Source organism: Diabrotica virgifera, chromosome 5, assembly GCF_917563875.1.
Source record: "Diabrotica virgifera virgifera chromosome 5, PGI_DIABVI_V3a".
In the NCBI taxonomy this organism is placed as follows: domain Eukaryota; kingdom Metazoa; phylum Arthropoda; class Insecta; order Coleoptera; family Chrysomelidae; genus Diabrotica; species Diabrotica virgifera.
This window is the reverse complement of record NC_065447.1, coordinates 232715030-232734117: the sequence shown is the minus strand read 5'-3', so window position 1 is coordinate 232734117 and position 19088 is coordinate 232715030. Positions and strand designations below refer to the sequence as shown.

The following is a 19088-nucleotide window of genomic DNA, read 5'->3' as shown; positions in this document are numbered from 1 at the left end:
GTATATAATAATATAACAAGATTATTTTTATTCAATAAATAACTTACATGAAACATAAATCAAAACAATATACATCTGATGTAACAGTTTTTAGATTGGTATATTAACGGCATTCTAAGCCAAGAATTTTTTAGTAGAACATTCATTTTTATAAGCACTTTTAAACTACAAAACAAAATTACGATTTTCTCAATTTTTTTTTAATAAATCACCCTATATATTTTTTTAAATATTGTATTTATGATAGTCTTTAATTTTTATATAGCATCTCCTATACCTAAACTTATTAGTTTCTCAGATATTTTTAGTTTTCTTCATTTGCCGGGAATACATTCAATTCTTATAAATATAAATAACTTAACAAATAAGTATTATGTAATAATATAACAAATATTTTCATTCAATAAATAACTAACAAAAAAATAATAAACCATAACAAAATTTAATGAATGTACCAATTAATGTGATGTTAAGGATATAAGTTTAAAGTAAATGTTGAAAATGACCACTTTCAACGTCTATGCAATTTTGTAACCGATATTCAAATGACCGAGCCACATTTCTAACATTTTTGTAAGTCAATATTATTAAAAGCTTCTTTTATTGTATTTTTCATATTATCAAGCGTTGTTGGATGCTTCTGGTATACAAGGTTTTTTATATAGCCCCACTTGAAAAAAATCAATTTTGGAAGAACTGGAGCACTGTCGTATAAAAACCTCAACCGTCAAAAAATGTGGACCAATCACATAATCTCTAACAATATCACCTTAAACATTTATAGATCACCTAGTTTGAGTGTTAACAAAGTAGGGATTTCTTGATACATATTAATGAAATTTAATATGAAAATTATATTATTAATAACTGCGGGTCACAATCTGCAATTAGGAATGTGTTACTAAAAACTTCTTGGCTTAGAATGCTGTTGATATAATAATCTAAAAACTATTAAATTAGTTGTATATTGTTTTGATTTATGTTTTGTGTGAGTTGTTTATTAATTAAAAATATTCTTGTAATTTTATTATACACAAGATACCTATATTTTTTTGTAGGAATTGTATGATTCTTGTATATTAGGGAAATATGATAATTCCTTAATATCACATTTATTGATACATTCATTGCATATTGCTATGGTTTATATTCTGTGTTAGTTATTTATTGCATAAAAATAATTTTGTTTAATTATCAATACCAACTTATTTCTACTAGAAAAATTGAATGTATTCCCGAAAGTTGAAGAAAACTAAAAATATATCCGAAAGTAATAAGTTTAGATATACGGAATGCTATTTAAAAATGAAAGAGTATAATAAATACAATATTTTTGAAAAATAAAATATAGGGTGATCCATTTAAAAAAATAGAGAAAATCGTAATTTGGTTTTGTAGTTCACCCTGTATACAAACATTCGTCAATGATTTCAATTGGACTTAATTTAAAAACTACAGTATATTGTTTATCTTACTACATAAAACAAATTATTGTCTATGAATTACTTCTTTATACAAAGGGTGTTAATCTCATAGGGATTTCGAAATAAAAATGGTCATAACTTGTTAAATACTCTGTATAGTAATGCAAAACCTTATATTATATGAACAAGAATTATGAGGGGAATATAAATATGAAAAAATATATAGGGTGTCCCATTTAAAAATTATATGTTTGATATACCACGCTGTTATTGATCACCCTGTAGAAATGGACATATTTTCCAAGCGTGGAGAATATCATTGCCTACATTTTTTCTAAATAACTTTTTTCGATATTCTATACCGTAATGGAGTTATCGACCGATCCCGCACTAAAAACTCACCCTGTATATTGACGATTTTAATGTTAAACCATGATTATTTTTAATAGAGAATTTTAAATTTTATGGTAAAGTTTTTGGCTAATATCTCAATTTTAACAAAATGTGGTTTGGATCCTTTCTGCAGATTCCCGTCCAATTTACCTTCTAGAAACAATATTATTACAGCGATATTGTTAAAGAATAAGGCTATCCGCTGTAAGCTCGTAGTAGTATAGTATAGTTGATCCAAAAGATGGCATAACCCAGACATCCAAAGTGAAAGTTATCCTTTAACACCAAATTGTTCTATATGGTCCACATAATGTCCAGAAAAAGTCACACCATTTTGAGCGTCGGGTTTGGGGGGAAGAGGGGGGAGAAATCGGTAAATTCGAATTTTTTTAAGTTTTTCGTCAATATTTCTAAAACTATGCGGTTTAGCATGAACAACCTTCTATACAAAATTGTTCTACATTAAATTTGAAATAAAAAAGGCCCCATGCATAATCTTTCTAAAATGCATGGTTCCAAAGTTACAGAGGTAGTATAGTATAACTGGTCCAAAAAAGGCCTAACCCAAACATCCAAGTAAAAGTTTTCCTCCAACACCAAATTGTTTTGTATGGTCCACATATTGTTCAGTAAAAAGTTACACCATTTTGAGCGTCCGGTTTGGGGGGCAGATGGGGGAGAAATCGGTAAATTAGTAGTTTTTCTACGTTTTTCGTCAATATTTCTAAAACTATGCTTTAGCGTAAACAATGTTATATACAAAAATGTTCTACATGAAATTTAAAACAAAAAATCTTGTATACATAATTGTTATAACATCAACGGTTTCGGAGTTACGGAAGGTAAAACTCGAAGTTTTCGATACTTTTTAAATTTTTTAGGTAATGTATGGTATAACTATACCAAAAACCCAGACATCCAAAGTGAAAGTTATCCTCCAACACCAAATTGTTCTATATGGTCCACATAATGTTCAGAAAAAAGTCACACCATTTTGAGCGTCGGGTTTGGGGTGGAGAAGGGGGAGAAATCGGTTAATATAAAAAGTATCGAAAACCTCCACCTTTCACACTCCGTAACTCTGGAACCGTTGATTTTATAACAATTATGTATAGAAGCTTTTTTGTTTTAAATTTTATGTAGAACATTTTTTGTATAGAACATTCTTTACGTTAAAGCATAGTTTTAGAAATATTGACGAAAAACGTAAAAAAACTACTAATTTACCGACTTCTCCCCCATCTCCCCCCCAAACCGGACGCTCAAAATGGTGTAACTTTTTACTAAACAATATGTGGACCATATAGAACAATTTGGTGTTGAAGGAAAACTTTTACTTTGGATGTCTGGGTTAGGCCTTTTTTTGGACCAATTACACTATACTACCTCCGTAACTTTGGAACCGTTCATTTTAGAAGGGTTAAGCATAGGGCCTATTTTATTTCAAATTTAATGTAAAACAATTTTGTATAGAAGGTTGTTCATGCTAAACCGCATAGTTTTAGAAATATTGACGAAAAACTTAAAAAACTACGAATTTACAGATTTCTCCCATCTCTCCCCCCCAAACCCGACGCTCAAATTGGTGTGACTTTTTTCTGAACATTATATGGAACATATAGAACAATTTGGTGTTGGAGGATAACTTTCACTTTGGATGTCTGGGTTTGGGTCTAACTACACCATACTATAGGTAGAGGGATATTTAAAAGTTCGTGAGCGCCAGTAGTGACAAGTCAGTGAACTTTTGCTGGAAATTTGACATAAATGTTAGCGAGCTCGCAAACCAAATGCAACACATACGATAAAATACATACGTAAAATGTTGCACATTTATTTCATAATAGCGTACATCTGTTTATACTCAACAGAGATAACGTCGCATGCACACATTTTATATAATGTAGAATACAGGAGCGTGCTATAATTTTGGAACTTCAGTAAGTATATCAAATATCAGTATTTGAAATGTCTTCAAGCGAAGAAGACGTTATTGTAGCTTGGCAATTTTTAAGACGACGTCAGAGAAAAAAAATGGGTTCAGCATGTTCATGCTACACTATTGTTGTTAATATTTTTGGATAATCCTCTGCAACGACTCTATTTACCTCCCAAGGGAAATACTCTGATGAATTTTGACTTGAGGTTGAACATATTAACTTATTTACTTTTAGGACATAATATGCAAATCGAACAGGTCGATTTTTAAAACAATCATAGTATATTCGTGTGACAGTCATAACTAAGATTTTTTTGAATCGGAAAGTACATCATGTAACACCTCATTTAAAAGCTTTTAAAATACTGATTACAAAAATATACAATACTTGCGCAAAATTTCGGTCCAATACTTTTTAAATGGATTCATTTTTTTTAATCCTGAGAAAACTAATAAGAATTTTTGAAAAATTTAAATGTGCATGCACTCGTAATTAGTGACTAGTTCAAGCGTCAACTACAGCCCCTTCAAAAATAAGCACTTCCAACCGGTGAAACTTACCATATAAACAATAATATAAGTATACACGAGTAAAGCAACTTATGAAGTGGTAATGATTAATTTCACTGAGGATGCTAATTAGGGGGTGATTTTCACAATTTTTTTACCAAAAAAGGAAGGGACCAACGTTATTTTGAGCGTAACTTGCTTACTTTTGCTACTAAAACAAAATTAAAGTTTTTTTTAAACAATTTAAAAAAGTTTTAATGAGTTTTTCCCAAAAAGTGCTTTATTTTTTGGTTATTTCACGTTGAAATATTCGATTTGAAATTTGGCGAGTATCAATGTATTTTTCATTACTTATAACTCTTCTTTTACTAGGTAATCTCATACCTAAACCATTTTTTTCACTTTTTTATGGGATATATTTTTGCTAAGAGTGTTTTTTTTCGATAAAATACTTACTTTTTGAGTTAGTGGCAAGAAACCGTCTGAAAATGTGTTTTTTATGAACATATTTACTCGCAAATAACTTGAAAATTTTAACTTAGTGAAAAAATGCTATAAAACAAAAGTTGCTTAGAATTAGTTAGTTTATCCATTTCCGGTCTTATTTTGAGCGTATATTTTTTCACTCTCGAGAAGGGATGAAGCTGGGCCCCCATGCTACCTACATAATATGTGTATGCCAAATTTCATGCCAATTTAAGCGGATCTTTAAAATTTATAGGTTTTGCATTATTTTACCGTCAGCGAACGGACTATCAATTGCCCATAAACTTTAAAAATATCACTTAGAAAGAAATATGAAAATAAACCTGGAGAAAATAAAGATAATGATCATGGGAAATGAGGATACTCAAGTAAATATAGAGATAAATAACCAAAAACTAGAACAAGTAACAACATATACATAATTACCTGGGTATGAAAATAGAAAATGGAGGAAGATCAGAAGAAGAAGTCAACGAAAGGATAACCATGACTCCAGAATGTACTACAGCTTAAACAGAGCATTCATTGGAAAGAAAGAAGTAAGCAGCAGGACGAAGATGGAGGTATATAAAATGATCTTCAGGCCGATTCTCACCCATACTACTGAGAGCTGGGTGCTAACACAATAATCGAAAAATAGAATAAACTCAATGGACATGAAGTACCCATGAAAAGTAAAAGGAATTACAAGGCGCGATAGAATAAGAAACAGCATTGTAACAGAAGAACTACAAGTCGAACCAAAAACACAAATACTAGATAAGAACAAGCTTAAATCCTTTTGGCTTTTGTGTAGAATGAACGACAATAGACAAGTAAAACGCGTATGGGAGGCAAAACTACACAAAACAAGAGAGGAAAACGGAGACCAAAGAAAACCTGGAACGATGAAGTGGTAAGGATTCTGAAGAAGAAAAATACAACTTCGACTGAAGCGAAACGAAGGTCCAAGAATAAGCAAGAGTGGAGACGATTTGTATATGATATAATTGATATAGATGCATGAAATGTATTTTTCGAACACCTTAAGAAAGGTTTAGATATAGATTATATATATAAAATTATTTATACTACTTGGACTAAATAAAAAAGGGATTTGTGTACCAATTTAACAAATTTAAATTATACTAGAAAAAATTGATTTGTCAAAAAAACTGTAAATATTAATCTATAAACATTATATAGATAAGTCAACAAGCATGTCTATGCTTTTAAGACTTTTTTAAGTTTATTACGTAAGTAAACAAATTATTGTAAAAAATTGACCTATAATTGACCAATAAACCTATTATATCAAAAATTATAATGCCCTATTATCCCTCTTATTGTACGCCCTCAATCCCAAATACACACATCTGGGCCTTTGGCACACAGCACACTCTACTGCCCTTTTTTGAGAATCCGATCCCGAACGAGCTTTTAAAGAATTCTAGGTAGTTTAAGTGCATTGAAGACATAAATTAACCGCAGATATTTATTAGACCATGCTGTATTGTTGGTCCCGTTAGGTAAATTATTCGGATTCGTTTTCTTTTGCACAAACTTACTGAAAAAGACGTCCTCATAATAAATCCACAGGGTGCCGGGAGGTGCCGCGGTCGGAAAATAGTTTAAACAATTTTTTTTAAACAAATTCAAAAAATCAATTTTTTCACTTCGTAAATTTTTTATATTCTTTGGGTCATTATGGACAAAAAAGGTCTCTTGTGATTTTTCTCTAAAATTGATTGTTTTCGAGTTATACGCGATTTAAAATTTGAAAAACGCCAAAATCACTTCTTCTCCTTTTAGTTTCTTGGCCTCCACTTCTTAGGTACTTGGCCAGTTCTCGTATTTAGACTGCAATTGGAAGGGAATACTCTTTTCAAGGGGTCTGGATTTTTCCATATTCCCTTCGTTAAATTCATTGTATTATGATTGTCAAATAACTATTTTATATTTTAATTTGATTGATCCTTCTTAAGATTTGGTCATTAATATTATGTAGACAATTTTATATTGAAATGGGGGTTGGACTTCCTGTATTAACAAGTTCCTGATACAGGTCAAGTTGATTTATTTTGTAACATATTCAGTAACATATGAGTTATACTTTTGTCCACATTCACAAAAAGGAGTATCACTACAATTGATTTTAAACCAATAATGATCTGGTATGAGGCATTGACCCAAACGCATTCTAATAATTGATGTCAAGTGCCTTCGATCCCCAAATGTGAATTTGTGGAACCAAGGGTTTGTAGAAAAATCACTTTAGTTTTAAACTGTTTTGTCCATTCAACTTTAAACTCATTTACAATTTTGTGTTTAATAAAAGGTAAAAAGTGAAATTTATATATTTCAATGTCTGCAGAAATGTTTAAAGTCTTGACTATATTTGCCAATTTATCAGCCTCTGTATTCCCCTTTACTCCAGTATGGCCTGGAATCAAAGCTAAGATTAAGATATAGCTAAGCTAAGATATATATAACGCCAAAATGACCATTTTCAAGGCTTAATGACTCGGTTATAAATTATTATTATGAAAGTCAAAAAGTGACTAAATAAAAGTTTAAATCCCCCCCTCCCTACATGATCTTGCAGAAATTTGTGTCATTAATGTATTACTAAGCTGTTATTTTTAATTAATCAGCGCTAACAGCGTATTGAGGCGGCCGTCAATGTGAGTGGGAAAGAGATGCACCATTCCGGCAACCAATGGTGCATCTTACTCGCACTCACATTGACGGCCGCCTCCATACGCTGTTAGCGCTAATAGTTAAAAATAACAGTTTAGTAATAAATTATTGACACAAATTTCTTCAGGATCATGTAGGGGGTGCTTTAAACTTTGATTTAGTCTTTTTCTGACTTTCATAATAATAATTCCTAACAGAGTTAAAGCCTTGAAAATGACCATTTTCGCGTTTTTCCAATTTTAAATCGCGTATAACTCGACAACAATTAATTTTAGAGAAAATTCATAAGAGACCCTTTTTGCTCATAATATTCCAAAGAATCTAAAAAAAATTGGTACGAAGTGAAAAAATTGATTTTTTGAATTTGTTTAAAAAAAAATTGTTTAAACAATTTTCCGACCGCGGCACCTCCCGGCACTCTGTGTATTTGTTATAAGGACCTCTTTTTAAGAAAAACGTTTGTGCAAAAAAAAAATGATCGGAATAATTTACCTAACGGGGGCGACGATACAGTCTGGACTATATGGGATGTTGCCTGTTACAAATATCGTTCGGATATCGCTTTTGGTATGAGAGCTTCCTAAAAGTGATTAAAACATTGATATTAAAAACATTAATAGGAAAAATATTAGTTGGTCAAAGCTGCGGTATATGTTTTTACCTTAAATATACCTACTTACATTTTAAATACTGAAATTTGGTTTTTTGTAACATTTTTTAATATAATTAATCTATTAATCTAAGCGCCATCTACTTGACAATTGTGAAAGTATCCGAAGTAATAAAGAAGGAAACTAATGTTTCATCAATAGAACGTCAAAATGATTAGCAAAATTTTTAAAAAATAATCCTAATGAATCATAAACTTTGTATTTACTGATATTAACCATTGATTAAAATTTAATTCTTTGCGGTGTAAATATTACACGATAAAAATTAAATAATAAATTTAAACATTCCCAGCATAAGTTGCATTAATAATCCGCTAATTGGCGATACCAGCAAAGCTCACGGCGTATAACATGTTAAAAAAAATCACTTAAATCGGACAACAGCTTTAGGAAATTCGAGACATTAAAAATGACCAATTTTTAAGGTGATGCGTTAATTTCTTGGAGAAGTGTATACAATACTTATTTTCTTATAACTTGTCTTATAATATTTCAATAACTCTACCATAATAGTTTATATTGTTATTACCTGCCATCTTCTCTCCATCTCGTCACCTCTAAGCTGCAACATTAGAGCATCTTCAGCTGCAAGCGTCCCTAGCAAAGCCAAACTGGAGTTCCGAAGCGCGTGATGTGTTTGTGCTTGTAGCTCAATATCAGCTTGTAATTCCTTGAGTTGAAGGGTAGCTCTTCTCGACTCGTTGTCACCTTCCAACGTTTCCACCACGCTCTCCGCTTCGCTGAGCCACCCGAGAAACTTATCGAGAGACCTGTCGAGATTCTGGAGGGAGCTCAGGGCGGAATGGAGGAGTTTGCCACGGTTGATGATGCACGCATCGAGACGGAGGTAGTGTTGGTTGATGTATTCCGCTGCCTACAAAGAAAAATACACTAATATAGCAGGTTTAGGGTTACGAAGGTGTGTATCAAAATAAGGTTGGAATCAAAACTTTGTGAATCTGAGATCTTGGCAACGGCGTAACCAGGATGATCCTAAGGGGGGGTTACAACTTGATTTGTCAGCAAAACCTTGGAATACCCATAATGGTGTTAAGCGTATAGAGCTCAAATTACATCCAAACGGGGAGGTACAACCTCCAAAACCCCCCTGGTTGCGCCACTGGATCTTGGGATCATGAGAAAGGCAAATGAACACTGGTTGATGCAATATTCAAGGACCAAACACGAAAGAAACAGACCTTCTTTCATAATCAATAATCTTTCCAAAGTACAAAATGGATATCACAGTATTAAGCAAAACCAAAAAATGGTCATGGTAACCAAATAAAAGACGAATATCTTCTATTTTACAGTGCAGTGGATAAAAGTGAACGAGAAAAATCAGGAGTAGCTATTGCGATACATCAAAAATGGACAAAAAACTTTAAAATATTTACCTGCTGTTTTTATGTTGAATAATTACTCTAGAAATTAACGTACTTAAATCAAGTCATAGTTATATTAGAAATATGAAGTAGAGGATAAAAATGAATTGCTGAAAACTCTAGCATCTGTGCTAGATAATACAGGGTGTCCAGAAACTCCCATGACAAACGAAGACCAGAAATTCCTCTGATTATTTCATCGTCAAGCATTACGTTAGATGCCCTTCGTTATTACGCAAAAATGAACATTCAGTGACATTAATGACAATTAATGTTTTACAACTTGTCACAGAGAACACCAAGAAACAGGCTTAGCAAATATTCGGGTGAAAATATCAATAAAATATTAGTTAAAATTATTTAAAAAGACAGTTTTATTCATGCAATAATCTCAGCGAATTACTCTTGATCTCTAAAATTATTATCAACTTGTTGCCCTCGACACACTTGACATAATTTCACTCCCCTTCGGGTCATGCAATTAAAACTGTCAAAGTGTCACTCGGGAAACAAATCGATAATTTTAGAGCTCTCGTGCAATTGCTACTGATAATTTTAAGACAATTTAAATCAATTCACTCAGTCCGAAAATGGGAACTCCTAAGGGAGCTAGAGCTCTTTGAAAATGGAGCCTTGTAATTAGTTTCTTTAAATACCTCCAGAACGCTTCTATTTAGAAAAACGAAAACTAGTACGCTTATTTGTCGTCCAGAGATGAATCGATTCCATCAATTGCGAATTTTTAGTACCAGTCATAAGCGTCCGTCTTGGGTAGGTCAACGGTTATTTTATTGCAAACTTTTTTGTCTTTAAGTTTTAAACATTTTTGACACTAGATTATTAAATTGTGAGGTATTCTAGTACTAAAAGGTACTCTAGCTTTAAGTCGGTAAAATACATCGTTTTTTTAAAGTTTTTTTCAAATTCAAAAAATGAAAATTTTTCAAATTAATGTTTCTAGAAAACGGTTTATCCTACCGACTTAATGCAAGAGTACCTTTTAGTAGGTACTAGAATATCTCACAATTTAATAATCTAGTGTCAAAAATGCTTAAAAGTTAAAGACAAAAAAGTTAACCGTTGACCTATCCACCCATGACCATAAACATAAATTGGTAATGATTGAATCGATTCATCTCTGAAAGATAAACAAGCATACCAGTTTTTGTTTTTCTAAATAGAAACGATGGTATTTAAAAAACGAATTAGAAGGCGTCATCTTCAAAGAGCTCTAGCTCCATTAGGAAGCGTTTTCGGACTAGGTGAATTGACTAGGTGTACAGACTATTTTTTAGTTAAGTATGATATACAAATGAAATACACCCATGTACCAAAAATAAAGAAAAAAATGCAAACCAAAACTCACTGTGAATATTCATAGCACCCTAAATGCAATTTGGATAGTTTCCAAAATAAATCTACCAGATTCTTATTTAAAATGAGAATAGCCGCCAAACTAGTGGGAGCCACCTTTAACATATTCACACCAAATTATCTTTTTCCTTGGACCAGTAGGAATCTATGTGCCAAGTTTAAAGGTTGTAGGACATTTTATTCAAGAGTTTTTGTACATACAGACAACCATCACAACTAAAGATACACCATAATTATACATAAAATAAAAATCATAACAAAGAAGTTCCAAGTCTCACCTTTTTATATCTGCTGGTGTCTTCATGTTGATGGGCAGTGATCAATCGCTGTGTTAAGTGTTGAAAATTCTCTATTTGGGACTTGAACTGATGCAATTCAGCATGCAAGCCTTTTTGCTCTCTTAGCTGAACCTCCAGTACATCAGCTGTATGGCCCACCGGGGCCATACCAGCCAGTCTGGATTCCATCTTTTGGAGCCATACTTCCAGGTCCAGTTTTTTCTGGTCAAAGTTTTCTTCTTTTTTATGCATTGTAGTTTACTAAAAACAAAAATTTTATTTTTTAAGTAAAATTAAAACTTACAATTTACAGAATACAGCAGTGAGAGCAAAAAATAGACTCAATCGATGAATTATACACATTAGACGTCTCAAATTTCCTAAACCTGTTGTCCGATTTGAGTGATTTTTTTAGTATGTTATAGCCTTATTCTTTAAAAATATCGCTGTAATAATAATGTTACTAAGCAGGTAAATGTCATTTTATACCGGGTGTAACAATCATACTGTATTTTTTCTTTACAGTTCGGAACGCCATGTGGAATATTCTAGCATATATAAAATATTGAAATTAAAACTCAATTGAATCGTTTATTGTTGAAAGGGGGTAAGCACCATTTTCAACTTTTCGAGTAATAGTAAAAAACCCTTCTCTCTTTCTATATGCTCGTCATTTGGTGTTAAATGTAGTTTCGCAGTATAAACTATATCCATGCAGTGCATTAGTACTTGCTTCCTTTCAACACCAAATGACGCGGATAAAGAAAGAGAGATGAGTTTTTTACTGTAGCTCGAAAAGTAGAAAATGGCGCTTACCCCCTATCAACAATAATCGATCCAATTGTAGCCATAGGCTTTATTAACATTGTCTTTTTTTATTCATTTGCTTATGTTGGATAATAAAAAAGTTAGGTACGTTAACAACTAGCCATGTTTTTCATCAATAAATCCTCATTTTCGGCTTAGTTTAATAAACAAGCCTAAAGTAGGCTATGAGAAATTAATAATTTAATGGATGTCAAATTGTTAACAGTCAAAAAGTGTCTGGTTTTTTGTGAAAATTAGTAGATTTATTATTTAAAGTCTCAATTAAGTCCGTATTTTTTTGCTGTTTGGTGGAAATTCCTACAAGGAATTTGATGAGTGTGTTCAAGCAGTGATCTTACATAGCGAAAGACTTAGCTATCATGCTATCGGCTCCTTATATTGGTAACAAATTTTTGCTAATGCACGATAATGCAAGACCTCACGTTCACGAACTGTAACCGAATATTTACAGCAGGTAAATCTTCGGACTTTGAATTGGCCATCGCATAGTCCAGATCTTAACCTGATCGAGCATTTGTGGTACATAATTTGTGGTAATACACAATATCAATTTGAAAATGCTGGTAACATGAGTTCATGCTCTGTTAACATTAATACTATTATATTTTTGAGTGTATTCACAATTTGTCTCCTAAACTAAATTTTGGCCCTGATGGCATTCCTAACTATCTATTAAAACAATGTGTTTGTACTATATCTAAGCCATTGTATATACTCTTCAATAAATTAAAAATGTATACCATTTCGTCGTTCGTCTTCAATAAATCTTTGCAAGAAGGGGTTTTCCCTGATTGCTGGAAACGTAGTTACGTAAAACCTATATTTAAATCTGGTTCAAAGTCAAATGTTGAAAACTACAGAGCAGTTTGTACTTTATCAGCAGTTCCAAAATTATTAGATTATTTAGTTACTAAGCAGCTTACTTGTGAATTCAGTAGTATTCTGGTGAATGAAGAGCATGGTTTTGTACAGGGTAAATCTACAGTAACTAACTTACTTCTTTATCAGAATGACATTGTTATTGCTTTGGAAAACAAGCTACAAGTAGATTCCATCTATACTGACTTTTCTAAAGCATTTGATAGGGTCAATCATATCTTACTTGCAAAACTTACAGCATATGGTATTTCTGGAAGTCTCTTTGATCCTGCCTAATCGAAGTTTATGTGTAAAAACAGGATGTTTTCTTTCTAATGCTTTTACAACTACACCTGGAGTACCGCAAGGTTCCCACTGTGGCCCCCTTTTATTTAATTTGTTCTTGAATGATGTTCACTCTATTTTTAAGGAAGTTAACTTTTTAATGTTTGCTGATGATGTTAAAATATATAAGAGTGTCAAAAATGAGGATAACATTTCTCAGCTTCAGTCACAAGTAAATGATTTTTATAAGTGGTGTGGTAGAAATGATATGGAACTTAATATTAATAAATGCTTTTTAATAACTTTTGCTAGATCCCATTCGCCTATTCACCATCAATATTTTATTATTAATACTCCTGTCACACGTGTGAACGAAATTCGGGATTTAGGTATATTTGATTGTAAATTAACATTTTACTCTCACATTGACCATACTGTTTCGAAGGCATTTAAGATGTTTGGTTTTGTATTACGTTCATCAAAAAATTTGTCAATTCACACAATAAAAATCTTATATTGCAGTATCGTGAGATCAATTATTGAATATGTTTCTATTGCCTGGTCACCTAGTTATGCATAACAAATCCTAAATATTGAAAAGGTTCAAAACAAATTTTTTTTGCAGCTTTTAAGATGGATTTAACAGTTAAAAATTATACTTAGGACAATATATTAATGAGATTAAATTTACAAACTCTTGAACGTAGAAGAGTCATGTTGGATATTTGTTATCTTCGCAAAATTATCTCTGGTGCTATTAACTCCGAAGAATTGATAAGTCTTGTGTGCTTTAATATACCTGCTAGATTGACACGAAATCCACAAATATTCAAAGAACAACGGCATGCTACAGATTATGGTCAATATGCACCAATTAGTAGATTGACCCTGTATGGAAACAAGTTTAGTCATCTAATAGATCTGTTTGGTTCTTCACAATTTCCTCTATTAAACAAGAACGCGGGCGTCTTGAATTTTCAATTTGAAAAAAAAAATTAAATAGGTTTAACTGTTGTAATTGAATCAGTTGTCTTCATCAGTTGAAAATAATTTATATTCTTTTTTATTTTTTATGTTTGTGTTTTATAGTTGTAGTTTTACGTGTATCTAATTTTTATATCTTCTTTTTTATGACGAAAGCTCTGCTTTATTGTATTTTGTATGTATTGGGTTTATCCCGTTGATGAATAAATAAAAAAATAATTGGCAGAAGACCACGACAGTGTTTGCCACCATCTAGAACCTTACGAGAGGTAGAAACAGTAGCTCTCGAGATTTGGAATGATTTTGATCAAGACCAAATAGCATACCTCAGTTGTAATATAAAAGTACATATCTCTTTTGTTATCGAAGATAAGCGTATGAATCAAAAAACAAAACGGTAAGAAAGCCTAAGACTACAATTGAGTTTTAATTTAAATATTTTATATACGCTAGAATATTCCACAGGGTATTCCGAACTTTAAGGAAAAAATACGGTATGATTGTTACACCCGGTATACAATGACTTTGACCTGCCTAGTAACAATATTATTACATCGATTTTCTTAAATAATAAGGCTCTAACATACTAAAAAAATCACTCAAATCGGAAAACAGGTGTAGTTTAATTATGATATAAAAGTAATAAAATAGGAAACTTAAAAAAATGCAAATACTTTAACCCTAACTATTATTTCATTCAATTAAATCTACATAATTAATTTTAATTTAAAGCTTTTTGTATAATTGATAAATTGGTTAGAGGAGGATATTTTCGGGCCAATGTGCATAAAGAACTGTAGTGCCATCTGATGATGATGAAAAATTGTGAACAAACCTAGAAATGCTAAGGTTTAGCGGGTTTAAGATTTACAATAGAATATAATAGAATGGAATAGAATAGAATAGAAAAAGCTTTATTCTCAGGATTCACAAGTTACAAATATAAATTGTCAATAGAGAGAATATGATAGCAAAATGTTCTATAGTTAAACATAATTCTTGTATTACTTAATTCTGCATGCAAAGTGCAAATACTGTGTCATTTTACAATTCCCTACGTCTATCTATGAAGATTGATTTTTGTTACCTGTCATTAAAGACAGCCTACTGGAAAACTAGCTTTATTACCCCAATATTAAAATCTGGAGATAATATCCCCATGTGAACAATTATCAGCCGATTAGCATTTTAAGTTGTATTCCCAAAGTTTTTGAGAGCCTTGTCTGTGATGACTATTTGTCAGCAAGTTTAAAAGGCTGTTTTATTGACCAGAAATTTGGATTTCTCTCTAGCCCCTCCACTGAACTTAATTTAATGACATTTACCATCTTCCTTATGGAATCTCTTGAAGATGGCTTCCAGGTTCATGCTGTATACACAGACCTTACAAAGGCGTTTGGCTGGGTAAATCACAAGATTTTAATCAATAAGTTGGGAAGTCTGGGTATCTTGGGTCCTGGGCCTGGGTGAACTTTTAGAATGGTTGTTATGCTATCTAACCGAAAGAATACAAATAGTATGTGTTCAGGGTTTTCAATCGTTTGAGATTAAGGTACTTTCAGGAGTACCACAAGGGTCACATTTGGGACCCCTTATATTCAATATCTATGTTATTTATATTGCCTCCTGTTTCCTCTTTGATTTCTTTCCTAATGTTTGCTTAGGATTTAAAATTATATTTGAAAATTGAGAATGATGCTGACTATCAAAAATTACAATCTGATTTGGATCGGTTGATCTATTGGTGTCACAGCAACAGAATGGAGCTTAATGTCAAAAAGTGTCATTTAATGGTTTTTGGTCGGAATAGAACTCCTACAAATCATATTTATCTAAACTATTAATATTTGCCCTTTATACTCTGTATCTCAGATAAAAGACCTAGGTGTTGTGCTCGATTCTAGCTTATCCTACACCCCCCATATCTCATCTGTTGTCTCAAAATCACATCAACTTTAAAGATTTATCAAACGTTGTGCTAAAGACTTTCTAAATAACCTATCCCTAAAAATATTGTATGGTTCACTTGTGAGGCCCCACCTAGATTACTGTTTATGTGTTTGATCTCCTCACTATAACACCCATATTCAAGCTATTAAGAGAGTTCAACACAAATTCTTAAGATTTGTTGCATTTAAACAAAACCAGAGGGTTGATAAATTTAACTATTCAAATATGGAAAAGCCTCTCAATATAACTTCTCTCTAAATGCGATGCATGATGCATGCACAAGGATCTCACTATGTTTTGTATACTGCTCTCTAATATTTCTGGTCCTCAACTACTTGTTGGAAAAAATTAACCTGTAAATATTTATTAAAATTAATGTATATTCACTGTACATTTTTTACAATAGTTTATTTTATTTTACCGTTGTATTTTAAAGTCTTCATTGCTTTTGTTCAACTTAAACAAATAAATGCAGAGGTAGTTTTGCAGTTATATTGGTTATCTATATTTATATGAATAAAAAATGATAAATTTTTTGGTAATACGTGTATCTCTACTAGAAAATACACATAGGAATTATAGTTTCCTAAAACTGTTAGCTCTAATTCAAAGAATTCATCTCCTAACCTTTTACAAGCACCTATGATATATCTATAAAGGGAATCTTCAAGATTTACCTTAAAATCAATGTTTTCTACTCCATATTCAGGAAAGCATCACTTACACTCCTTATATGCCACGGCCAGAGACTTATTTTCATATTTAAATATTAAAATAATAAGCTTCCTTTTAAGGGCGACACACCACAGAAGTCTTGTTCAGGTCTTTACCACAGACCAATGCAGGTTGATGACCGCGCAATAACATAATAACACGATGATTATGAATAGATACACCATTCCAACACAAACATATAATATAAAATCCCAAGAGAAGTCATATCAAGAAACGAACAATCAATTATTGACTAAACTACAATGCAAAAAACAGAGAGGTGCTGTATGTAATGGTGAGAAGAAGCTATGAAATATGTAGTAATCACTACCTACTGGAAACTACATTTGACAAAGAAGGAATAGAAAAAATAAAAAGCACAGAAGACAAGAATAAGAAATACAACGAAATAATTAAAATACCTAAACCAAGGGAAAAAACCATGAAGATCAGATATAAGGAGGAGTTAGGAAGGAAATGCTATGCACAACAAGCAAAATAATGACCCAAATCATGCTTCAAAGAATGAAGAAGGAAGTTGATAAAGTTATAAGAGAAATCCAAGCTGGATTCCGGGCACAAAGACGGGTATGATGAGAACCATTTTAGAGCCATCAATAGAGTGATAGAATAAGCTATATCGTCAGTGATGTGACAATACCTCCTATCTGCTTTTTCATGAATTTTGTAAGAGAGACTTCAAACTTTTTCTAGGGTCACTTCCTGTTTTCATATGATATTTTTTTTACTTGTTTTGTAGTAAATTCAACTTTTTATTTACAAAAAAACATGTTAAAACTTACATATGAAAACAGGAAATTACCCTAAAAAAAATTGAAGTCCTTACAAAATTCATGAAAAAGCAGATAGGAGCTATTGTCACATCACCGACGATATGTGAACTTTATAGACTTCGAGAAAGCATTTGATCGTGTTGATCAGCCTTATGGAGATTACTAGAGAAATACAGAATGCCTTCCAAGTATATCACAATTATAAAACTGTTCTACGAAGGATCCACAGCACGCATAGTCCACGAAGGGAAGTTAACAGAACAAATAAATATTGGTACAGGAGTAAGGCAAGGCTTTCTTCGACCTAATTCCTGATAGTAATCGACTGGATCATGTCCAAGGTAATAAGACTGGAATGAGATGGAATGTTTTTTACTAACTTAAGGACATGGAATTTGCAGATGATATAAATATGCCTTTTAAAAGAAAAAGACAACACATGCAATGCAAAACTGAAAAAGTAGCAAAGACAGGGAAGAAGGTCAGACTTAACATAAACATCAGAAAAACTAAGATAATATACACAAAGAGAAATAGGAATATCACTGGGAGGCACCGAATTAGAAACGGTAGAGAAATTTAACTACTTGAGCAGTATTTTAAACAACAAAGGAGGGATGGAGGAGGACATAAAACAGATACTAGGAACAGCTCAAAACACATTCAACATGCTAAGGAAAATGTGGTCTTCACGTCAGATGACAAGTAAAATCAAGATATGATTATTCAACAGCAACGTGAAGACTGCTACTATAAGGAGCAGAAACTTAAAAAGTGTCATGAAAATGTATGGGACAGAAGCAGATAAATAAATGTTTAAGAAAGATTCTTAGGAAAAGTTATGGACAAGAACTAACCAGGAACCTATATCTAAGAAAATATGCAAAAGGAAATGGAGTTTGGTGGCGCACACACTAAGGAGACCTGACACAGACATAGAGAGGCAAGGCTTAGAATACACACCACATGGAAAGAGAAGACCAGGTAGACCCGTAGAAACGCAGAAAAGAAGTGTCGAGAAAGAAATTAATGCTATTGGGAAAACCTGGGCAGAAATAAAGATCAGTGCAAAGGACAAATGAAGACAGACAGTTGATGCCCTATGCTCCGCATGGAGTGAAGAGGAATAAGTTTGTAAGTAAGAGAATGAAATGGACAAAGAAGGGGAAATGACAGAAATAGAACAAAAAGAATGAAAATGAAAAACATTTAAAAATGCTATGATACTTAAATACAAAAAAAACTAGTATGTGGTACCACAAGAAATAATAGGAAAGAGAAACTGATACCATGGTGGAATAAGGAGGTAAAAATATACATAAAAGAAAAGAAGAAACATTAAAGAAAATGTTAAATGGATCTTTTAAAAGATTTTGATAAAATTTTTTGAAGATCATATTTTCTTACCTATTGACACAACTATCAAATTAATTTATATTCACTGAACATTTTTTTAGAATGGTTTAACCATCTCGTTTTAAAGCCGTCATTGCATATATGTAACTGTTGTACTTAACTTAAATTTAAAATATTTCT

The 19088-nt window shown here is 32.0% G+C and overlaps 1 protein-coding gene across 2 annotated transcripts in view; it reads right to left on the bottom strand.

Moving 5' to 3' along the window:
• LOC126884726 (dystrophin) overlaps window positions 1-19088 on the bottom strand; it is a 95400-nt gene that overhangs the window by 75635 nt on the left and 677 nt on the right. For both annotated transcript variants that reach the window (XM_050650855.1, XM_050650856.1), the window contains exons 2-3: window positions 11140-11400; window positions 8632-8976 (exon numbers count right to left, since the gene is read on the bottom strand). In XM_050650855.1, the coding sequence (XP_050506812.1) occupies window positions 8632-8976; window positions 11140-11391 (597 nt within the window). In that variant the 5' untranslated portion in view covers window positions 11392-11400. The remainder of the gene's footprint in view (window positions 1-8631; window positions 8977-11139; window positions 11401-19088) is intronic.